The 25731-nt window shown below is 40.7% G+C and overlaps 1 protein-coding gene across 3 annotated transcripts in view; it reads right to left on the bottom strand.

The window, feature by feature from the left end:
* Window positions 1–280: 280 nt before the first annotated feature.
* Window positions 281–25731, bottom strand: part of TASP1 (taspase 1) — a 293567-nt gene continuing 268116 nt past the window's right edge. For all 3 annotated transcript variants that reach the window (XM_028112987.1, XM_028112988.2, XM_028112989.2), the window contains one exon: window positions 281–680. In XM_028112987.1, coding sequence (XP_027968788.1) covers window positions 588–680 — 93 coding nt within the window. In that variant the 3' untranslated portion in view covers window positions 281–587. The remainder of the gene's footprint in view (window positions 681–25731) is intronic.

Raw genomic sequence — 25731 nt, 5'->3', positions numbered from 1 at the left:
TCACTGAAACCATTCTTTGTTAAAGAAAAATGCCCCATATGAGGGATGAGAATAACAGTTTAAGTTACCACAGGATCCACTTAAACTGGTTAACAAATAAAAACACTTTATCACTTAGTACTGTTATTAAATGGAGCACTACCACTGTCAAATCATTTAAACAAGTAGATTTACTCTTCAGTTCAGACACACCACATCAACGACAGCTGGTACCTCTGTATGAAATCAAAAATGTTTCCTTTGTAACTTTAGGTTTTACTTGTAAACAGTAAAGCACACATTTTGTAAAGATGATTTAATCATTCCTGGTCGTAGGTTACACAATAAGGAGCTTGTATTTCATCGAGGGAGAAGCAGGCACACGCACTGCACGCGCGCGCACACACGCGCACTCAGTCCTGCCCACCAGCGGAAGACCCGCACGTCACTAAGCGCTAACTGCAGCAGCACTAGTGTCGCGAGCCGTGCACGAGGCTGCAAAGAGGAATTATAAAATGGCGAAGATAAAACATCCAACTTCAGTTAAAATCCCCGAAACGCTCAGGCTCTGAAATGCCTCTCGGACGCTTCATGCTCAGCCTGAAGGGTCAGTTCACTGGGCTCTCCAGGCGGCAAACCCCGCCTTCGATTGCCACGGACTGTCCCGCCACCGCACCAGGAGGGAGTCTCGAAATGTGAGTCTGCAGAGAGGGAGACAGGAGAGCGTTAGAAGTGCCAGCGGTGTCCTCCCATAAACGACAAGGGCGGAGGAAATACCAGAATGCCACAGCCTCTCTTTGCTTCTCAGGATCTACACACCCTGAGGGTGGTAACCTTTAAGTGCAGAGAGATCCTGTTTGGTCAAATCTCGCAGGGGATGTTTACTGAGCATCTACTACGTGCTAAGCACAGCACTGGCAACGGCAAGTACAGAATGAACACTATAGCTAAGGCTCCTGAGACCAGAGAACTTATAATTTAGTCATGAATTCAGAAGAGTAATTAATTGTTTTAAGGCCAACTTTATCAAGCATATTTTAGTTCTCTGAAAACTAATAATTTATATACATTTCGTCTTCCAAAGCAACTGAGAATACCTGATTCACGTTTACATTTTATTCCCTAAGGGATCTGAATAGCTTGCAAAAATTCAGATAATTCAACAACCTACAAAGTGAGGCAATGAGACTGAAAGAAAAACAGAAGCTTACAAAGTAAGGTAAAGACAGGCATGAGATTAACACACAAAATCTCGCCTGAGTTCTGTACCCATGCTAGAGGCAGCCTGCTGCCCCATCTCTCAGCTTCCTCATTCCATGACCAGAGAGTTGGTTCATGTGTGTCCAGGATCACAACAAACCAACTGCTCAGAAGGGAGTAACAGTTCCTGGTACAAGGCCTGGGAACTATCTCTCTTACGGGGCTTCATACAAAGTAGGTACCACGTTCAGTGGGTGTATGAAGACATCAGTTGTACCAAGAGGAGTTTTGTAGGGCCGAGGATAAACTTTACTCAAAGGACGCTGCCCTGATGGAAGATTGTAAAAGCTGTTCCATAAGGGGTCAGGATGATGTCAGCCAGGAATTCCTTTTTTTGATGACCTGGCTTAATCCAGGGATAGATAAATGTCGGGAGCTTCTAAGAAGAACAGAAGGACCACATATCCCTTAGGTAATCCTCTCTAATTCTGCTACTCTAAACAAGTTTTTCCTAAGGACTGAACAGAAGTGAGTTCGAGCCCCGGGTGAAGCTGTTTGGACGAAGCTAGCGAAGTGGCCAAGCCTAGAGTGGGAATGATGTCCTCTCATGCAAGCAAATATGAAACAAGCCTATGTTTTAGATGGAATGACAGCTAAGCTAACTGATTCGTAGTTGGAGGGTAGACAGTATTCTTGAATCTCACTGTGCAAGTCCTATTAGAGGAGCTAACGTAAGTCAACAATTTGGAAAGTTCTAGAGAATAGGAACTGTTCTCTGGGCCCTGAGTCTTTCTGTGTGCAAGGCAGGAAGCAACCTCTAAACTACAAGGGTGAGGTCTATTGCCTCAGCTAGAGAGCTGGGTGAGGTAGTCTCTGTGGTATCTCCTGGGACACAAGTATCAGTTAGTTCACTCACTAGGCTCATGCTTCTGGGAACCGTGCCCCAGAATCTGGGCTCACTATTACATCTGAGGGCCAAACTTGGATCTCACCATATGGATACACTGTACCTGAGGAGCCCATAGTAGGAAAGCTTGTGGCTCTATTGTTTCTTTATTCCTCATTTAACCTACCCTGAGTTAGGACAGGGTGCTTTGTTTAATTCTGCTACCCAGCAGTCTTTGCCACACCAGGCACAAAAATCTCAATTCTCCCAATTCTCAGGGTTCAATATTGATGGGCCTACTTTTATTCTTCCAGGAATTCCTTAACATGAGGTGAAAGAGAATTTTTTCCCCTAGGTATCATTTTTTTTTAAGGTTCTTCTAAACAAAACAAAACAAAACAAATCCCTGAAAGAATAGAAGTCCCTCGGTCAATTTCATCCCTAATCTCACCCGTTCCAGTCATGTATACAGTCATGCAGCTATGACAGGGATCAAGAATGAGGCAGAACCCCAGTGGAAAACAGTATGGGGACTCCTCAAAGAATTAAACATAAAACTACCATATGATCCAACAATTCCACTTATGGCTATATACCCCCAAACAAGTGAAAGCAGGGACCCTACAGCCAAAAGGTGGAAACAACCCAAGAGTTCATAAACAAAATGTGACATATAGTACATACATGCAATGGAATGTTATTCAGCCCTAAAAAGGAAGGAAACTCTGACACATGCTACAACATGGATGAACTTTGAAGACATTATGCTAAGTGAAATAAGCCAGATATAAGAGAACAAATATTATAAGATTACACTTATATAAGATATCTATTAGTCAAGTTCATAGAGACAGGAAATAGGACGGTGGTTGCCAAGGGTTGGGGGAGGGGGAATGGGCAGTCACTGTTTACTGGGTATAAATTTTCAGTTTGAGAAGATGAAAAAGTTCTAGAGATGGATGGTAGTGATGGTTACACAACAACATGAATGTACTAAATGCCACTGAACTGTGCATTCAAAAATGGTGAAAATGGTAAATTTTTTTATGTATATTCTACCATAATAATAATAAAGGAAAGAATAAAGCAGAAATGACAATTTCCTACCTGGTCGAGAATAATACTCCACATGATAGCATTAAGAAAAGAGGCTAGCTAGGAATGAATCTACAGTGCAGACCCCCGTAGAAGAAACATCAACACCATCAGGTTCTGTTCACAAATAGATTGGAATTCTCTAGTCAGGCTGTTAAAATATCTGTCCCCTAAGAGAGAAGCTCACAGGAAAATCTGTCTTCATGTTTCCCAGAGATCCAGGGAGAGTCCAGTGGGACCTCCTGGCAGGCCTGGTCATCCAGGCATTAGAGAATAAATTAATTGTTTAAAGATCAAAGCGTGAACATATGTCCAAGCAGATGGCCTGCAACTTGACCAGGGGGATGCTGGTCTTAAAGCAACTGATTTCCTGCTGACCAAGGAAAAGACCAGAGCTAGGAGGAAGAAATTCTTGCCCTATGGACCAGGGGACTTGATAGCAATCCCTTGAGATTTACAAATTCTCAGATGGCCAATTCAAACTTATCTCTGACACTCCCCCAACCAGGTTTATGATAGAAGAACATCTAAATAAACTATGCTAAGCTACAAGGCATCAAGGAGAGTTAGGAAGGAAAAGAAAAAGGACTGGAAAAGATGACAGTGGTCTTGAGGTATCTGTTAACAGTACATGGACAAAATGCTTCAAAAACAGTGAGGTTTGTATAAATTTTGCTGTTTACATAAGACAGAAATGCTCAACTAGACAAACTAGTTAAGATTAACTCCTCAGGATTACCCCCTCACCAAATCATCTAGTCAAGAGGGATTTTGCAATTACAGAACACATTGGCGTGATCTTGGTGTTGAGAGCAATAAAATGGTTAACCATCTGTCCCAATGACAGTACTTCCCCAGCTTCATCCATCAACATGATCTCCTGACTCATCAGAAAATAACTGCCCTTGGTCTGAAAACATTTGAGCCAGGATGTATTTGAAGCTTTCTGTGGAAATTTCAATGGAGCATCAAATCACATTATGAACAGTGGGAGCTGTTTAAGAGAATGTTTTATATGAGTATTCATCTTGAAATGCTCTTTTAGAGAAGTGGGTTGGAATTCCTCTTGTGGCTGAAAAGAGACCATTTTCTACAATGAACTTATATGTCAGCATTGAAAAGTGCAATAAAGTATTTTACATTGTCTAAGGACTCTGTAGACTCTCGGGTACCCTACAAGCATTAAGAATTTAACAAGGTGTCTTAAAACCATTTAAATACCAATGTACTTTTATGAAAATTAAGAACTAATGATAAATAGCACATAAAAATCGTATATGAAAAAGCAGCAGATGAGTTCATTTTGGGTTGTTCTCCTCCACTTCTTGTTGCATGCTCTACTCATATACCTGTCTAACCATGATTCCATGTCTCCAATGTCCTTTTCTGGGTCTTTCTCAAGTAAAGACTTCCCTGACTGGATCCTCAACTCAATCTAGAAGCTCTTCTTCTAGCTCTTGTGGCACCCATCTGAGCATTTCTTGTCCTGTTATGTAACTGTCTTGGTTCTTGGTCTGCTTTGAATTTTTAGCTTCTGTAAGTGAAAGTCAATAGGAGGCAGGAGCTGGTCTTACACAGGCCTCTGTATTCCTTGCACCTGTCAAAGTGCTTGACCCAGAAGGCACTCTGGAAATGCTTACCGAGTGAAGTGACTACAATATACCCTCAACGGGTTATACTTATGAATGCATAAAGAATCTCAAGTGTTTTAACTAGTATGACCAGCCAGTTTGATTAAAAAGTCAAACTAGTTTGTCATAGCAGATTCTTTAAAATAGATTTTTTTTTTAGACTAACTAAACTTTTCTATTTTCCAAGTGATTGTGTTGTTAGAACAGAGATGGAGCTTTAGATTTCTCAGATGCTAACAGCTCCATACCAGTGGAACCCACTGGCTTTACACTTACAATTCTCTGCTTTCTCACTAATTCCCTGACCAACATACAAAGATCCTTTGAGGTTAACATTCCTTGAAAAATTATAAATTATAAATTAAACTTATAAATTATACTTATAAATTAAATTATTATAAATTATAAATTAAACTAATTCAAAGCCAATATTCTTATGCCTATATCTTGTTACAAAATCAAACATATTGTATAACAAATTTAGTCTAAGATTTTAAAATGAGAAAGTTAAAGAAAAAATATCATAGAAATTGTATAATCCCTTGATGTCTTAATCACAATCTAAGTAGTAGTTGAGACTTTCTATCATTCATATTCATGTCTTTAAATCTCTTAAGACCACCTTAGTGACTGTTCTTTTGTGGTTTCTAGGAAAATTCGAAGCACACGATTTAACTTTAAAAGTCTCAAAGCCTTTATTTAGTGGTTATATTTTAATCCATCTTTCCACTCTTAGGAGAATTGTTGAGATCTACCACAAGAGTCAAGGGAAGAGACTCTTAAACAAGTTATTATCCTCTTTTGGTGGGATCAGGAAAATAAAATCTGGACAGACATGGTCCAAAAAAAGCCTTGGAAATATTTTATTCATTGGTTTCATAATTCTGAGGGCTTGGTTTTCTGTTTTTTAAAAATAGAGCTTGAAGCAAGATAGTACTGTCAAAGCAATACAGGCATTTACAAATAGAATAAATGACATGGAGAAAACATTACACACAGAAAGACTTAAGAAACGGTATTTCAAAACACATAGGAGGTATTTTCATCCACCAGAAGCTTAAAAAGTACATGTAATATATAACATATCATGTCCAATTCTGAAGTTAAATCTACAGAGCCCGTTTATCATGATGGCTATGTGCATGGGTTACAGAATCAGAGTATCTTGGGTGCTGGGGCATTTCCTCTTCTTCCTGGACACATTGAGGGACTACATTTCCCAGCTTCCTTTCAGTTAGCTGTGGCTCCATGACTGAATCAGGCCAGTGGACTAGAGTGCTATGTGCCACTAACAGGCCTGGCAGAAAATCTTCTTTTTTTTAAATAATTTTTATTGTTATGTTAATCACCTCAAAGGATCTTTGTGTGTTGGTCAGGGAATTAGTGAGAAAGCAGAGAATTGTAAGTGTAAAGCCAGTGGGTTCCACTGGTATGGAGCTGTTAGCATCTGAGAAATCTAAAGCTCCATCTCTGTTCTAACAACACAATCACTTGGAAATTACATCATTAGTTTTTGATGTAGTGTTCCATGATTCATTGTTTGTGCATAACACCCACTGCTCCAAGCAGAATGTGCCCTCTTTAATACCCATCACCAGGCTAACCCATCCCCCCACCCCCCCTCCCCTCTAGAACCCTCAGTTTGTTTTTCAGAGTCCATCGTCTCTCATGGTTCGTCTCCCCCTCCGACCCACTCCCCTTCATTCTTCCCCTATCTTCTTCTTTTTCTTTTCTTAACATATATTGCATTATTTGTTTCAGAAGTACAGATCCGTGATTCATCAGTCTTGTACAATTCACAGCGCTCACCATAGCACATATCCTCCCCAATGTCTATCACCCAGCCACCCAACCCCTCCCACCCCCCACCACTCCAGCAACCCTCAGTTTGTTTCCTGAGATTAAGAATTCCTCATATCGGTGAGGTCATATGATACATGTCTTTCTCTGATTGACTTATTTCACTCAGCATAACACCCTCCAGTTCCATCCACGTCGTGACTTATTTCACTCAGCATAACACCCTCCAGTTCCATCCACGTCGTTGCAAATGGCAAAAATCTCATTCCTTTTGATGGCTGCATAATATTCCATTGTGTATATATACCACATCTTCTTTAGCCATTCATCTGTCGATGGACATCTTGGCTCTTTCCACAGTTTGGCTATTGTGGACATTGCTGCTATAAACATTGGGGTGTACGTACCCCTTCGGATCCCTACATTTGTATCTTTGTGCTAAATACCCAGTAGTGCAATTGCTGGATCGTATGGTAGCTCTATTTTCAACTGTTTGAGGAACCTCCATACTGTTTTCCAGAGGGGTTGCACCAGCTTGCATTCCCACCAACAGTGTAGGAGGGTTCCCCTTTCTCCACATCCCCGCCAACATCTATCGTTTCCTGACTTGTTCATTTTAGCCATTCTGACGGGTGTGAGGTGGTATCTCATTGAGGTTTTGATTTGGATTTCCCTGATGCCAAGCAACGTTGAGCACTTTTTCATGTGTCTGTTGGCCATTTGGATGTCTTCTTTGGAGAAATGTCTGTTCATGTCTTCTGCCCATTTCATGATTGGATTATTTGTTCTTTGGGTGTTGAGTTTGATAAGTTCTTTATAGATTTTGGATACTAGCCCTTTATCTGATATGTCATTTGCAAATATTTGGCAGAAAATCCTCTTATGCATCATTCTCCATACTCTTTCTCTGATGACCTTGAGGCCCACGTGCTGTAAGGAGCCTGAGACTCTGGTTCACAACTTGGAGGAGAGCCTGCTACTAATCACAATCCCCAATTTGAATTTTGTGGGAATAAGAAACACACTTCTTATTGTGTTTGGGCAACTATACATTTTGGGGTTTCCTTCTTAGAGCAGCTGGTGCTATCTTAACCAGTAATGGTTCAACACAGGCCTGTGCACTTTCTAGCTGTGTAACCTCTGCGGGCTATGTGACTTCTCAGGGCCCCATCTCTAAAATGAACATAATAGTAGCATTTATGATCAGGTTGATAAGGACTACATGAGATATTGCATGCAATGAAAATACATGTTAACTGATATAAGATTATTATTATTCAAACAAACACATAGCCATAGAATAAAACATCATACGGCAAAATCTCTATTGTAGATTACTGGATATCCAAGAATTGGAGAATTCAATTTTAAAAGTTTGATAGTCTGCAAAAATAGAATGAGGTATTTTAAAGAAAAATTAGCTGCATGCTAAAAGGTAAGGTTCAAGAAAATGGACATTTTTAGGTCAGTATTTTTGATGGTGCTATTTTGCTGCTACAGATAAAATAATTAACAATTGCTGAGTACTTAGTAACTGCTAAAGGTTTGTATATATCTGTTTGCTATATAACTAATCTTCTAAGTCTCAAAAACAGTGGACATATTTGGGTGCTACAGAGAAAACCAAAATGGTAGAATACTGGCGAAATGCCTTCTAAGAACATGTGGCATTGAGGGAAGACAAGTACAGCCATATAAAGTGATTAGAAAACTATTAACAAAAGCACATAACCATGTACTAGAAGGGTAGAATACTCCAAAGAGTGTTTTCTAACACCAGTAAGCAATTAATTCTATACTGCCAATATTGATCAGGGGTCCTACAGCTGAACTCAATGCTGACACTGTTTACCAGGAGATAGTGTCAGATCCTATAGGTTAAGGGCTCAGTACCACAAGACTGTTCCTCCTTCCCAATCCAGACACCAATCACAAGTCCAGATTGATGGACCTACCCACAATAAATGGCAGGTTCCCACGACCTCTCTTCAAGTTTGCTAATTTGAAGAGTGGGTCACAGAACTCAAGAAAACAGTTTACTTACTAAATTACTAGTTTATTGTAAAAGTATATAATTCAGGAGCAGCCAGATGGAAGAGATGCATAGAGCAAGGTAGCTGGGAAGCAGCTCAGAGCTTCCATGCCTTCCCCAAACATGCCATTGTCCCGGCATCTCCATGTGTTCACCATCTCCACCTTACGGGGTTTTTCTGGATGCTTTATTACATAGGCATGACTGACTAAATTACTGGCTATTAGTGACTGAGCTCAACCTTCAGCCCTTCACCTCTCCCTGGACATTGGGGGATCTGGCTGAAAGTTCCAACTCTTAATCACATGGTTGGCTCCCCTGGCAACCAACACCCATCCTTAGGTTACCTTGGGGTTTTCCAAAAGTTGCCTCATTAACATAAGCTCAGGTCTGGTTGAAAGTGGCATGTCATGAGTAACGAGACACCCATTTCACCTTTATGGATGTAATTCGATTTTAGGAACTGAGGACAAAAGACCAAATATTATAACAAAATATGATCCCACTGCTCTTAATGTTTATGATATTCCAAGGGTTTTGAAAGCTGTGAGTCAGGAACCATGAAGGAAGATCAAATATACATTTCTTATGATAAATCACAATATCACAGATACCCAACCATAAATGTCATAGGAAGTCAGGAGTGAGAAAATGGATGTGGATCACAGAATTGAGGAAGACATTCCAGAGGCCCTGGCACTGGAAGGCAAGTAGAACAGCAGCACAGAGGGATAGAAAAATGATATGTTGGACCTTAGGAAGGGAGAGCTGACAGGTTTATTTGGTTTGAGACACACAGTTTTTCCAACTTTTAAAAATAGAAAATATTTTTAAATGCAGGAGTTGTACAAAAGCATCTTGATTTCTAGCTTCTCTTGAAAAATTTGGCAACCCTTGATTCCTTCACTGGGGTGAAGTCATAGCTACCTTCTTAAAGTACATTTTTGGCAAGAATTTTCTACAGGTGGGGCTGTTCTTCCTGCAGAGTATGTTCAGAGGCACCCAGTATCTAGTGATCCTCTTTCTGTGGGTTTGATCCACTGGGTTCCGGTAGTGGCAGCCTGATCCTTCCATAGGAAATTCCCCCAACCTTTTGCCCAATGGTTTTAGTGGCCACTGATAATCATTACTTAGACCCCTTATTTCATGAGGGAGTTCCCAAAGGATGGTTTCCTGTCATTCTCACTACATTAAGAGCTGAAATTCTTCTATGAAGAACTTTCTCTCATCAGCTTTTTGCTATTCTAAAACAAAGTTTATATAAGAAAGGAAGGATAAATATTTGATTTTCCACAGCCTTTCCAGGGTGCAAATAATAAACTTCCAAAAGTGGCCAATCACTCCCCCCCCCATCATTTTTTGTGGTGTTAAGAAATCAGTTTTTTTTTTAAAGATTTTTTATTTATTTTTATTTGACACAGAGATAGTGAGAGAGAGAGCATAAGCAGGGGGAGCGACAGGTAGGCAGAGGGAGAGGGAGAAGCAGGCTTCCTGCTGAGCAGGGAGCCCGATGCGGGGCTTGATCCCAGGACCCTGGGGTCATGACCTGAGCCAAAGGCAGCCGCTTAACAGACTGAGCCACCCAGGCGCCCCAAGAAATCAGTTTTGTTAGAAGAAAGATGGTAGGAGATTAAAGAGGGAACATGGTTGGGGGGGGTAGGGATAGAAAGAGAAGGTACAGCATTTTACCTCTTCATTCATTCCAGCTAAAGGCCAATTCTTCTATATTTTATTTAAAAAAAGAGAGAGAGAGAGAAACAAAAGAATTATAAGAGCTACTTCCAAACTGCCAATGCAAAAGAAACCACATATCTGGCTGGACTGGCTTGCTAGCTCTGTTGTGGGTGACTTATCTGTACACTCATCTCTTTTAAGTCAAATACAGTACCTTATAGAATGAATTAGCTCCTTCTGGACTGACATAAAATAAGTGTTGCTGTCAGTTAATATTGTAAAGTTTGCTCAAGATCAATTTGACTATTTAGCAGAAAGTTCCTTCATCAAAGTGAACTGGGTGTTAAGATAGTATATGAGTCTGCTTAAGGCTTCCCTAACAAAATACCTCAGGCTGGGTGCCTTAAAGAACATCAGCTTATTTTCTTACAGATCAAGATATCAAGAGGTTTAGTTTTTCTGAGGCCTGTCTCCTTGGCTTATAGGTGGTCTTTTCTCTATCACGGCATCCCTAGTGTCTCTTCCTCTTCTGATAAGGACCCTGAGTCCTACTGAATTAGGGCCACACCCTTATGTTCATTTACCTTAATCACCTCATTAAAGGCCGTACCTCCACATATAGTCACATTCCGGGTTAAGGCTTCAAGACATGAATTTGGGCGCTGGGGCGGGAACACAATTCAGTCCATAATAGGACCAGTCCATAACAGATACAGATCTTAAAATGATACGGAGTAAAATCCAACAATGCCCCATAGGTTCTGGTCTCCATTAGTTCTCTGAGCTGAACTCCTCCTGCTCTCCCCACTTTGCTTGGTCCTCTCTCTCCACTTGCCTCCTTGCTGTTAGGCAACCACACAGCACACCCCAACTTTAAGGCTATTACGGATACTGTTCTCACTGCCCAGAAAGCTCTTCCACCCAATGTCCCTGTCGCTCGCTCGCTCAACCCTGCCGATCTGTACTCCAAAGCCGCCTATTCAGGAAGGGTTACGCTGGCCCCTGGCCCTGAATCTCACTACATCACCCTCTCTGTTTCAAGGGTTCCTATGTCCTTACTGCTATCTAACCAGCCATTTACTTTGCTCCTTTATCTTATTCATTTCTTGTCTCTCCCACTGGGACATAAACTCCATGAGGGCAGGGAGTTTCTCTCTTTGTTCATTGCTTTTTCCTCAGTTCCTAAAGGATACGCTGGTATATGGGAGGGGTTCAGTATACTTGGTAAATGAATAAAGGCCTGGCGGAGCAAGATGGCGGAGGAGTAGGAGACCTAGATTTTGTCTGGTCTCAGGAATTCGGCTGAATAGGGATCAAACCATTCTGAACACCTACGAACTCAACAGGAGATCGAACAGGAGAGTAGCAACAACTCTCTGAACAGAGAAGCAACCACTTACTGGAAGGTAGGGCGTGCGGAGAAGTGAATCCAAGGCGATATTCGGGAGGATAGACGGCGGGGGAGGGGCCTCCGCCGGCCGCTTCTGGCAAGTGATAGAGCCGCGGAGCACAAAATCGGACCTTTTAGAAGTTGGCTCGGCGGAGGGACGTCGCTGCAGTGGCTAAGTGGGGGGTGGAATTCTCCCGGGACAGTGTGGTCTCAGGACCCTTGGGGTCACAGAGAGACTGGGGGTGCCTGAGTGCGCCAGAGCTCCCAGGTATCAGAGCAGGGAAGCCGGCTGCAGAGACGGAGCAGAGTCACGGGCTCTCAGCTCTGGGTTGCCATAAACTGTGATCTGCGGCCCAGTCGGGGCACGGCTCCCCCAGCAGGGACCCAACAAGCAGCAGATCCGGGGAGACTCCCCTTCCTTCCCGGGGAGGAGCGGTGCGGGAACGCACTGCAGGGATCTGCTGGGTTTGGAGACTCCGAGCGGGGTCGGGTGCCAGAGATAGCAACGCTCGGTCACAGGCCGAGTGAGCACGGAGTGCGGCCGGAGACCGGGGACACGGAAGTGACAGCTTTTCTCTGGGGGCGCACTGAGGAGTGGGGCCCCGAGTTCTCGGCTCCTCCGGGCAGAGACTGGGAGGCCGCCATTTTCGCCCTGGTCCTCCAAAGCTGTACCGAGAGCTTGCAGGGAACAAAAGCTACTGAGAGCAAACCGGAGCAGCTTCCTTAGCCGGGACCGACCAGGGCGGGGCAATTCCGCCTCTGGCAAAGACATTTGGAAACCACAGCAACAGGCCCCTCCCCCAGAAGATCAGCACAAACAGCCAGCAAGCCAAGACCAAGTTGATCGATCAAGGAGAATAGGAGAACTCCAGCGCTAGGGGAATACTGCACATAGATTCATGGCTTTTTTTTTTTTTTTTTTTACCATGATTCATTATTTCATCAGTTAATTTTTGTTGACTTTTTTTATTTTTCTTTTTCCCTTTTTCAACCAACATCTTATAAATCCCTTTTTTTTAAAAAAAAAACATTTTTTATTTTTTTTTTCATTTTTAGAGTCATATTTTATCCCTTCATAGTAGTTACCCTTGTTTTTGGCATATATATATAAGTTGTTCTCTCTTTAAAATTTTGAGGTACAGTTTCTTCTAACAGATCAAAATATACCCTAAATCACTAGTGTATGGCTTTGTCCTAGTCTCCTGCCTGATCACATTCTCTCCCTTTTTCCTTTTTTTTTTTTCCTTAAATCTTCTTTCTTTTTTCAAACAACTTATCTTACCAAGTCCTTTTATAAAATCTTTTATAATTTTCATCTTTACAGTCATCTTCCATCCCTTCATTGTATCAACCCTTATTTTGTACATATATGTCTTTCTTCCTTTAAAATTTTAGGAGGCACATTTTTCTAACAGACCAAAATACGCCCAAAATCTAGTGTGTGGCACTGATCTATGCACTAGCCTGATCATATTTGATCATATTCTGCCTTTTTTGAATTGTTTTGTTTTTGTTTTTATCTTTTTTCTTTTTTTTTTTCTTTCTTTTTCTCTTTCTTTTTTCTTTCTTTCCCTTTCTTTTCCCCTGGTTTCAGGTCTTTTCTGATTTGTATACAGTATATTTGCTGGGGACGTTGTAAACCTGTTAGCCTTTTGTTCTCTCATTCATCTATTCTCCTCTGGACAAAATGACAAGACGAAAGAAATCACCTCAGCAAAAAGAACAAGAGGTAGTACCGTCAGCCAGGGACCTACTCAATACGGACATTAGTACGATGTCGGACCTAGAGTTCAGAAACACGACTTTAAAGATACTAGCTGGGCTTGAAAAAAGCATGGAAGTTATTAGAGAAACCCTTTCTGGAGAAATAAAAGAACTAAAATCTAACCAAATCGAAATCAAAAAGGCTATTGATGAGGTGCAACCAAAAATGGGGGCACTAAATGCTAGGATAAATGAGGCAGAAGAGAGAATCAGCGATATAGAAGACCAAATGATGGAAAATAAAGAGGCTGAGAAAAAGAGAAAGAAACAACTACAGGATCACGAGGGCAGAATTCGAGAGATAAGTGATACGATAAGATGAAACAACATTAGAATAATTGGGATCCCAGAAGAAGAAGAGAGAGAGAGAGGGGCAGAAGGTATATCGGAGCAAATTATAGCAGAGAACTTCCCTAATGTGAGGAAGGAAACAGGCATTAAAATCCAGGAGGCACAGAGAACCCCTCTCAAAATCAATAAAAATAGGTCAACACCCCAACATCTAATAGTAAAACTTACGAGTCTCAGAGACAAACAGAAAATCCTGAAAGCAGCTCGGGAGAAGAGATATGTAACCTACAATGGTAGAAACATTAGATTGGCAACAGACCTATCCACAGAGACCTGGCAGGCCAGAAAGGACTGGCAAGATATCTTCAGAGCACTAAATGAGAAAAATATGCAGCCAAGAATACTATATCCAGCTAGGCTATCATTGAAAATAGAAGGAGAGATAAAAAGCTTCCAGAACAAACAAAAACTAAAGGAATTTGCAAACACGAAACCAGCCCTCCAAGAAATATTGAGAGGGGTCCTCTAAGCAAAGAGAGAACCTAAAAGCAGCAAAGAGCAGAAACGAACACAGACAACAGACAGTTAACAGTCACCTTACAGGTAATACAATGGCACTAAATTCATACCTTTCAATAGTTACCCTGAATGTAAATGGGCTCAATGCCCCAATCAAAAGACACAGGCTATCAGATTGGATTAAAAAACAAGACCCATCAATATGCTGTCTGCAAGAGACTCATTTTACACCCAAAGACACCCCCAGATTGAAAGTGAGGGGGTGGAAAATCATTTACCATGCTAATGGACACCAAAAGAAAGCTGGGGTGGCAATCCTTATATCAGACAAACTAGATTTTAAAACAAAGACTGTAATAAGAGATGAGGAAGGACACTATATCCTACTTAAAGGGTCTATCCAACAAGAAGATCTAACAATTGTAAATATCTATGCCCCGAACATGGGAGCAGCCAATTATGTAAGGCAATTAATAACAAAAGCAAAGAAACACATTGACAACAATACAATAATAGTGGGGGACTTTAACACCCCCCTCACTGAAATGGACAGATCATCTAAGCAAAAGATCAACAAGGAAATAAAGACTTTAAATGACACACTGGACCAAATGGACTTCACAGACATATTCAGAACATTCTATCCCAAAGCAACGGAATACACATTCTTCTCTAGTGCCCGTGGAACATTCTCCAGAATTGATCACATCCTAGGTCACAAATCAGGTCTCAATCGGTACCAAAAGACTGGGATCATTCCCTGCATATTTTCAGACCACAATGCTTTGAAACTAGAACTCAACCACAAGAGGAAAGTCGGAAAGAACTCAAATACATGGAGGCTAAAGAGCATCCTACTAAAGAATGAATGGGTCAACCAAGAAATTAAAGAAGAATTAAAAAAATTCATGGAAACCAATGAAAATGAAAACACAACTGTTCAAAATCTTTGGGATACAGCAAAGGCAGTCCTGAGAGGAAAGTATATAGCAATACAAGCCTTTCTCAAGAAACAAGAAAGGTCTCAAACACACCACCTAACCCTACACCTAAAGGAGCTGGAGAAAGAACAGCAAATAAAGCCTAAACCCAGCAGGAGAAGAGAAATCATAAAGATCAGAGCAGAAATCAATGAACTAGAAACCAAAAGAACAGTAGAACAGATCAACGAAACTAGGAGCTGGTTCTTTGAAAGAATTCACAAGATTGATAAACCCCTGGCCAGACTGATCAAAAAGAAAAGAGAAATGACCCAAATCAACAAAATCATGAATGAAAGAGGAGAGATCACAAGCAACACCAAAGAAATACAAACAATTATAAGAACATATTATGAGCAACTCTATGCCAGCAAATTAGATAACCTGGAAGAAATGGGTGCATTCCTAGAGATGTATCAACTACCAAAATTGAACCAGGAAGAAATAGAAAACCTGAACAGACCTATAACCACTAAGGAAATTGAAACAGTCATCAAAAATCTCCCAAGAAACAAAAGCCCAGGGCCAGATGGCTTCCCAGGGGAATTCTATCAGACATTTCAAGAAGAATTAATACCTATTCTCCTGAAACTGTTCCAAAAAATAGAAATGGAAGGGAAACTTCCAAACTCATTTTATGAGGCCAGCATTACCTTGATCCCAAAACCAGACAAAGACCCCATCAAAAAAGAGAATTACAGACCAATATCCTTGATGAACATGGATGCAAAAATTCTCACCAAAATACTAGCCAATAGGGTCCAACAGTACATTAAAAGGATTATTCACCACGACCAAGTGGGATTTATTCCTGGGCTGCAAGGCTGGTTCAACACCTGCAAATCAATCAACGTGATACAATACATTAACAAAAGAAAGAACAAGAATCATATGATCCTCTCGATAGATGCAGAAAAAGCATATGACATTATGCTTTATAATAAAATATAAGTACAACATCCTTTCTTGATCAAAACTCTTCAGAGTATAGGGATAGAGGGTACATACCTCAATATCATAAAAGCCATCTATGAAAAACCTACAGCGAATATCATTCTCAATGGGGAAAGGCTGAGAGCTTTTCCCCTAAGGTCAGGAACGCGGCAGGGATGTCCACTCTCACCACTGCTATTCAACATAGTATTAGAAGTCCTAACCACAGCAATCAGACAACAAAAAGAAATCAAAGGCATCCAAATCGGCAAAGAGGAAGTCAAACTCTCACTCTTTGCAGATGATATGATAGTGTATGTGGAAAACCCAAAAGACTCCACCCCAAAACTGCTAGAACTCATACAGGAATTCAGTAAAGTAGCAGGATATAAAATCAATGCACAGAAATCAGTGGCATTCCTATACACCAACAACAAGACCGAAGAGAGACAAATCAAGGAGTCTATCCCATTTACAATTGCACCCAAAACCATTAGATACCTAGGAATAAATCTAACCAAAGAGGCAAAGGATCTGTACTCAGAAAACTATAAAATACTCAGGAAAGAAATTGAAGAAGACACAAAGAAATGGAAAAACGTTCCATGCTCATGGATTGGGAGAATCAACATTGTGAAGATGTCAATGCTACCTAGAGCAATCTACACATTCAATGCAATCCCCATCAAAATACCATCCACTTTTTTCAAAGAAATGGAACAAATAATCCTAAAATTTGTATGGAACCAGAAGAGACCCAGAATAGCCAGAGGAATACTGAAAAAGAAAAGCAAAGCTGGCGGCATCACAATTCCGGACTTCCAGCTCTATTACAAAGCTGTCATCATCAAGACAGTATGGTACTGGCATAAAAACAGACACATAGATCAATGGAACAGAATCGAGAGCCCAGAAATGGACCCTCAACTCTATGGTCAACTTATCTTTGACAAAGCAGGAAAGAATGTCCAATGGCAAAAAGACAGTCTCTTCAACAAATGGTGTTGGGAAAATTGGACAGCCACATGCAGAAGAATGAAACTGGACCATTTCCTTACACCACACACAAAAATAGACTCCAAATGGTTGAAAGACCTAAACGTGAGACAGGAGTCCATCCAAATCCTAAAGGAGAACACAGGTAGCAACCTTTTCGACCTTAGCCGCAGCAACTTCTTCCTAGAAACATCGCCAAAGGCACGGGAAGCCAGGGCAAAAATGAACTATTGGGATTTCATCAAGATAAAAAGCTTCTGCACAGCAAAAGAAACAGTCCACAAAACCAAAAGACAACCGACAGAATGGGAGAAAATATTTGCAAATGACATATCAGATAAAGGGCTAGTATCCAAAATCTATAAAGAACTTATCAAACTCAACACCCAAAGAACAAATAATCCAATCAAGAAATGGGCAGAAGACATGAACAGACATTTCTCCAAAGAAGACATCCAAATGGCCAACAGGCACATGAAAAAGTGCTCAACATCGCTTGGCATCAGGGAAATCCAAATCAAAACCTCAATGAGATACCACCTCACACCCGTCAGAATGGCTAAAATTAACAAGTCAGGGAACGACAGGTGTTGGCGGGGATGTGGAGAAAGGGGAACCCTCCTACACTGTTGGTGGGAATGCAAGCTGGTGCAACCCCTCTGGAAAACAGTATGGAGGTTCCTCAAACAGTTGAAATTAGAGCTACCGTTCGATCCAGCAATTGCACTACTGGGTATTTACCCCAAAGATACAAATGTAGGGACCCGAAGGGGTACGTGTACCCCAATGTTTATAGCAGCAATGTCCACCATAGCCAAACTGTGGAACGAGCCAAGATGCCCATCGACAGATGAATGGATAAAGAAGATGTGGTATATATACACAATGGAATATTATGCAGCCATCAAAAGGAATGAGATCTTGCCATTTGCAACGACGTGGATAGAACTGGAGGGTGTTATGCTGAGTGAAATAAGTCAATCAGAGAAAGACATGTATCACATGACCTCACTGATATGAGGAATTCTTAATCTCAGGAAAGAAACTGAGTGTTACTGGAGTGGTTGGGGGTGGGAGGGATGGGGTGGCTGGGTGATAGACATTGGGGAGGGAATGTGCTATGGTGAGCGCTGTGAATTGTGCAAGACTGTTGAATCACAGATCTGTACTTCTGAAACAAATAACGCAACATATTTTAAGAAAAAAGAAAAAGAAGATAACAGGAGAGGAAGAAAAGGGGAGTATGTCGGAGGGGGAGACGAACCATGAGAGATGATGGACTCTGTATTGAAGTTGTGGACCTCAAAAAAGTCTGAAAATAAAAGCCTGCAGATTTCCCAAGACTGACACAGTATGGTCCAACAGATTCTGTTCATTCATTTACACCAGAATTGCACTGTCAGCACATATATCCTCTTCTTTTAGAGAGAGATCAACAGACATCAGTTACCTAAACAGTGGTCAAGGGGGGCTGTGTGCCTTGTGTGTCTCTTATGTTAGGCCACATTAATAACATTTTGATGAAGTCAGCATGAGGAGAGATACGGAAAACACTACAGCAACCTTTTTTGCACGAGCATTTTCCCTTCTGGAAAGCAGGACTCTAGCCTAGTGAGACATCAGTGCCTCCTGCTCAATCTTTACCAGGAGCATCTGAGGAGACAGATAGTCTTTTTCCCTACCATTTTCCTTTGTCCTGTTAATTCTGACTTACTTTTCAAACTGTTGAGTCCTCGGTAATAGATTTTTCCATCTACTAATGGTGTCACATGAACTTTCTTAATATACTATGGAATAATGTGTGTATTTCATAGAATAAAGACCCATTTAGATACAGGCTAGGTTTGTCTTCTGTATTTATCACTGTGCTACTCAGGGCATGGAAATTCAGTACTGTGAGGTGGCTCTGTTGGCTGAACATATCTTATGTCCTTACATAAGGACATTCTTACCTGATGTGATAATAGGCACTCTGTGCTTTCTTTTACTGGAACAAATGTGACAGACCTTAAATGACCGATTCCAGGGAGAAGGGCAGGGGAAGTGTGTCTGGTTGGCTTTTATTGCTTTGTTTCTATTATGGGCATTTCTCCCCCCTTAATGAGTGAGTCAGGAGACACCACCACCCCCTCCTTCTCCCAGAAGTTCCCTGCCCACTGCTTTCAAGAGCTGTCTTTCAAGGAGATATAACTTCTGAATAAGTATATTCTGAGCATTCTTTGTGTGTGGCATTAAACCTCGGAATGTAGTTTACTGCTCCAAAAATAGTCTGGTCTTTAGATTTCATCCTGAAAGCAGATGTCCTCAAGTAGTTGATGGTGTCACATGAACCTGCTTAATACAGTCCAGAATAATGTGTATATTTTATAGAGCAAAAACCGATTTACCTATAGGTCATAAGTTCTGCTGCTCACTTCCTAAGCCTCTGTGATACTGAGAAAGTCAGTGAAGTCTCTGAGTTATAAAATGAGGACTTTGGGTTAGATTATCTCTAGAATAGCCCCTCAAGCTGTTTTTTTTTTAATTTAATTTTATTATGTTAGTCACCATACATCATTAGTTTTTGATGTAGTGATCCACGATTCATTATTTTCATATAACACCCAGTGCTCCATGCAGTACGTGCCCTCCTTAATACCCATCACCAGGCTAACCCCTCCCCTACCCCCCTCCCCTCTAGAACCCTCAGTTTGTTTCTCAGAGTCCCTAGTCTCTCATGGTTCATCTCTACTTCTGATTTCCCCCCTTCATTTTTCCCTTCCTTCTCCTAATGTCCTCCCTGCTATTCCTTATGTTCCACAAATAAGTTAAACCATATGATAATTGACTTTCTCTGCTTGACTTATTTCACTTAGCATAATCTCCTCCAGTCCCATCCATGTTGATGTAAAAGTTGGGTATTCATCCTTTCTGATGGCTGAGTAATATTCCATTGTATGTATGGACCACATCTTCTTTATCCATTCATCTGTTGAAGGGCATCTTGGCTCTTTCCACAGTTTGGCTATTGTGGACACTGCTGCTATGACCATTGATGTGCACAGGACCCTTCTTTTCACTACATCTGTGTCTTTGGGGTAAATACCCAGGAGTGCAATTGCTGGGTCATAGGGTAGCTCTATTTTTAATTTTCTGAGGAACCTCCACACTGTTTGCATTCACACCAACAGTATAAGAGGGTTCCCCTTTCTCCACAACCTCTCCAACATTTGTTGTTTCTTGCCCTGTCAATTTTTGCCATTCTAACTGGTGTAAGGTGGTATCTCAATGTGGTTTTAATTTGAATTCCCCTGATGGCTAATGATGATGATGAACATTTTTTATGTGTCTGTTAGACATTTGTATGTCTTCTTCAGAGAATTGTCTGTTCATGTCTTCTGCCCATTTTTTGACTTGATTATTTGCAAATCAATCAATGTGATAGAACACATTAATAAGAGGAGAGAGAAGAACCATATGGTCCTCTCAATTGATGCAGAAAAAGCATTTGACAAAATACAGCATCCTTTCCTGATCAAAACTCTTCAGAGTATGGGGAATGTCCTTCTGGAACATTCCTCAAGTTCATAAAATCCATCTATGAAAAACCCACAGCAAATATCAACCTCAATGGGGAAAAGCTGAGAGCCTTTCCCTTAAGATCAGGAACATGTCAAGGATGCCCACTCTTGCCACTATTGTTCAACATAGTACTAGAAGTCCTAGCAACAGCAATCAGACAACAAAAAGAAATAAAAGGTAATCAAATTGGCAAAGAAGAAGTCAAACTCTCTTTTCACAGATGACATGATACTTTATGTGGAAAACCCAAAGACTCCACCCCCAAATTACTAGAACTCATATAGCAATTCAGTAATGTGGCAGGATACAAAATCAATACATAGAAATCAGTTGCTTTCTTATACACTAATAATGCAACTGTAGCAAGAGAAATTAGAGAAATGATTCCATTTACAATAGCACCAAAACCCATTAAGATACCTTGGAATAAACCTAACCAAAGAGGTAAAGGATCTATACTCTAGGAACTACAGAACACTCATGAAAGAAATTGAAGAAGACACAAAAAGATGGAAAGACATTCCATGCTTATGGATCGGAAGAATGAACATTGTTAAAATGTCTATGCTACCCAGAGCAGTCTATACCTTCAATGCCAGCCCGATCAAAATTCCAATGACATTTTTCAAAGTGCTGGAGCAAACAATCTTAAAATGTGTATGGAATCAGAAAAGACCCCGAATCGCCAAGGAAATGTTGAAAAAGAAAAACAAAGCTGGGGGCATCTTTGAAATCGTTGCCCGATTTCAAGCTATATTACAAAGCAGTGATCACCAACACAGCATGGTACTGGCACAAAAACAGACACATAGACCAATGGAACAGAACAGAGAGCCCAGAAATGGACCCTCAACTCTATGGTCAAATAATCCTTGAGAAAGCAGGAAAAAATATGGAATGGAAAAAACAGTCTCTTCAATAAATGGTGCTGGGAAAATTGGACAGCCACAGGCAGAAGAATGAAACTTGACCATTCTCTAACAACATACACAAAGATAAACTCAAAATGGATGAAAGACCTCAATGTGAAACAGGAATCCATCAAAATCCTAGAGGACAACATAGGCAATAACCTCTTCAACATCGGCCACAGCAACTTCTTTCAAGATACATCTCCAAAAGCTAGTGAAACAAAAGCAAAAATGAACTTTTGGGACTTCATCAAGATAAAAAGCTTCTGCACAGGAAAGGAAACAGTCAACAAAACAAAGAGGCAACCTACAGAATGGGAGAAGATATTTGCAAATGACACTACAGATAAAGGGCTGGTATCCAAGATCTATAAAGAACTTCTCAAACTCAACACCCAAATAGCCCCTCAAGTTTTAACATTCTCTGAGGCTGACTTCATTTAGCTTGTGTATACATTGTTAATGAATTCAAAAACAAGTGTTTTACTTCTATTCCATCATTGTCTTGCACTAAAAGTAATAAATAGGCCAGAGCAATTTCAAAATCTAATTCCTAAGTTCAACCTAACAAATCAGAAATATCAACAGAATGAGGAATGAATGCCATATGTTAGTCATTTTACTGTATGTCACCCTACCTAGTTTTCCACATTTAAAACAAGGATACCATAAAAGATCCAATGGTGAATGTGGACAAAACAAAAACAGCATTATAGTGAATTTCATTGTTAGTACTGAAACAAGGCTACAAAGAGGAAAAATTTCTATTGTTCTCACATATAAATATCATGTCCAAGGAGCCTTAAAATGCTGTCTGATGAGAACAGCATGTTGTTCCAGTCTCAAGCCAACTTTTGTTACTTCTTTTACCATGCAGAGGACACCACATTTGACAGGCAACATCAGACAAGACTGCTCTCCTATTTTTAACTTAAAAGCCCTGTGAAGGCATCCACATAAACATAGCAGGTCCCACAGTACCTATTTATTATCACTCACATGGAGAATTATCATGAGTATTCCATTTTGCTAAAGGTGATAAAAGCTCTCCACTATTTAGCAAATATTTATTCTGCACTTATTATGAGGGAACAGAAGAATGAAACACACATGGATCTTGCTCTGAAGGCAATTATGTCTTTGTAGGATGCAGAAACTACTTCTTTGTGAACCTAGTTCCTTATGATATCTTAATAAAAATACCAAGTCCCTATATTTACATAATACTTTAATTTCCATAGTGCTTTTGCATCCAGATGTATACTATACCTGTATTTCAGGTGAAAAAAAGCAAGGCCCAGAATGGTTAAGTGGTTTGTTATGGTCACAGAGGAAGTGGAAAAACTGAGACTTGAATGAAAGCTTGTGGACTCCAAATTTAGGGTTCTCTTTATTCCCACAAAGTCTTACCATGAAGGATTCTAAATCTAGCTCTGTTAAGAGACACACCTCTCATTTCAGGAGGCTAATGACTGTATAGTCTCCCAGGGTGACATAGCATTTGCTGAGAAAAGTTACTGCCACAAATTTTACCAACAAGTTTCAGGATGATTCTGGGATTCAGAGAACTGGGTCTGAGCCTTAACTCTGCTGCTGACAAACTAGGTAAGTCTCAGGACTGAGAGGTCACTGGCTCTCTGGGCTTCAGCCTCTTTGTCAGTAAAGATGAAAAATTTAATTCAATTATATTCAGGGTTCTTTCTGATTCTAACATTCTACATAGTTTTGTATTAGAAAGGCCCACTAAATGTTTGAGTAAGTATTTTTCCAAAAAATCCATGTCTAAATTTTCCTAAAATTTAGGTTACAGATTTAATAGCTCCTCTAAGAACTAATTAAAATCCCAATTGGTCCTGGGACTTTGTATCACCTGCTCCTTAGACCCAGCCTAATACTGAGAGGTGTTCTTAGAGGGTAGTTTTATGACTACCTACTGAGACCCAATACATCAGAGTATCTGAGGTTGGGGCCCAGGAGGCTAGATTTTCACCCCACCCCCATCTCTGCAGTAGCAAAACCTGTCCCTAAGCTACCTCTTGGATAAGTAGGTGGTCAGGCAGGAAGAAAGGTCAGTGGATAAGTCATGCAGACTAAATGTAACTACATATCTGATACCATAATGTTAATGCATACCTACCTCAGGTTGTAGAGGCCTTTCACACTCTCTACTATGATTTTTAAAATTTTCTTTACTCTTCTTTATCAAATGTTTTAAGAGGAACATGTACTATTTTTATATTAAAAAATGATTTTAAAAGAATAAATTAGTAGGTGTCATTCCACGTATTCCACATAATCACAATTGTATGTAAAAAAAAAAAAAATCACAGTTGCAAAAACAGAAGGAAATATACCAAAATGTTAACAGCAGTTAATGTGGGGTAGCTTGCTGCATTCCAGAAGGATTCACTCAGGGCCAGGGCTGAATTTTTTTTTCTTCCCATTATTTTCCTGTACCTTCTTAATTATGTAGTATGGTGATTTAGTGAGTGTCTAATGCGGCAACACAATCTATACATTAATCCATGTCCTTTTATTAGTGTCTAGATTCATTTTGGAAGGTGGGACTGTGTCACCACTCTATTTCCTAGCATTGCTGAAAAGGAATGAACGAAAAACTGTAATGTCCACACAGGACCCAGCAATGGCACCCGGATGAGCTGATCACTCCATTCTCCTTGGAACACCTTTTTCCCTTGGCTTTAGGACACCATTTCACCTGGTTCTCCCCAACCTCTACAGCCACAACTTTTCAGTCTCCCTGGCAGGTTCCTTCTCCTGTCACCAACTTATATACGCGGAGTTCCCCGGGAGTTAGGCCTCCTTTCTTCTGTGTTCACTCCCTTGGTGATCTCAACTGGTCTTAGAGTTTTAAAAAAGCATTCATATGCTGAGACTCGCAAATATACATCTCCAGCCTAGGCCTCACCAGACGACTAAGTGGCAAGAAGATTGGGTTCTGGAGTTCAGACTATCCAGCCTGAATCTTAGCTCTACCTCTTTGTAGCTGTGTGACCTTAGGTACATAACATGGTGTCTAAGATATTTCTTCTCTGAGGGGCTAATGGTGGCATGAGGTGCTGAGCTAAGAGGAGAGGATCTAGCTGAGTCCTGCAGGCCCAGGTGTAAGGGGTTTACCTTCAGTTCTGTAGGGGGAGGCTCTGGGCCACTAATTCCTTGGTAAAGACAGCTCAATGGCCTCTTCTTAGAGAACCTGGTACAGAAGTCTAAACATCCTGATGATTGATACTGGGTGAAAATCCAAAATGTCAGTTACAATCTTCTGCTTGGTAAGCTGCCAGATAACATAGATTTTTACCATCACTTGAAAAGAGCATCTTGCATTTGAAAAGAAATGAAAGGCTAATGTTTAAACTATTTTAAAGAGTGAAACTACCATTTGTGTAATGGACTATTTCCTGAGAATATCAGTTGATCTGTCAGTGAGGAATTTGGGAGGGGTGAAAATGAAAACCACTAACAAACCCTTTGAAGAAAGTTCTCCTTGTCAAAACCATCTGCTTCCTGACTTCTTATTGATCTGACCCATGAAACGCCAAAGAACTAACTGCTAAGGCATTGGGACCTAGACAGCAGTATGTCCCAAGCTGAACTCCTGCTACATCCTGGGAAATGCTCTCTGAAAAAAAGGTGCACAGTTAAATGTCAGGGAAATGGTACAAACTTATTGCTCAACCCATCCCACTCTTCTTAGAGCAAAGATAGGCATGTGAGCACTTAATGGCTTAGACATCCTTCTAAGGGGGAGCAAAATACATGACCCCAAAATATGCCACTTTGGCATGTGGATTATTTTGAGCTGAGGGCAATTGAGACCCAGCAGAATCAAAAAATTTTGAGACCTTTAACCACTCAAAAGAACTTAGATAGGAGGCCTGGCCAGAAAAAGAGCCATTACTGGGGATAATATTGTATCTGAAAGGCCTATCTGTAGGGCAGGGCAAACATCTAATTACCAAACATCTGCTCTTCTTACTGTGAATTACCCTCCTCCCCTTGCAATTCCCAGGCCCCTATTCCATTCCTTAGCTCAGATGGCATACAAGCCTCAACTGACTCACTTGTCCT

This window comes from Eumetopias jubatus, unplaced genomic scaffold, assembly GCF_037043125.1.
Source record: "Eumetopias jubatus isolate StellerSeaLion01/CBP00866 unplaced genomic scaffold, mEumJub1_p1.0 scaffold_9, whole genome shotgun sequence".
NCBI classification, from domain to species: Eukaryota; Metazoa; Chordata; class Mammalia; order Carnivora; family Otariidae; genus Eumetopias; species Eumetopias jubatus.
The sequence above is the reverse complement of the archived record's forward strand: the minus strand, read 5'-3'. Positions and strand labels throughout refer to the sequence as shown.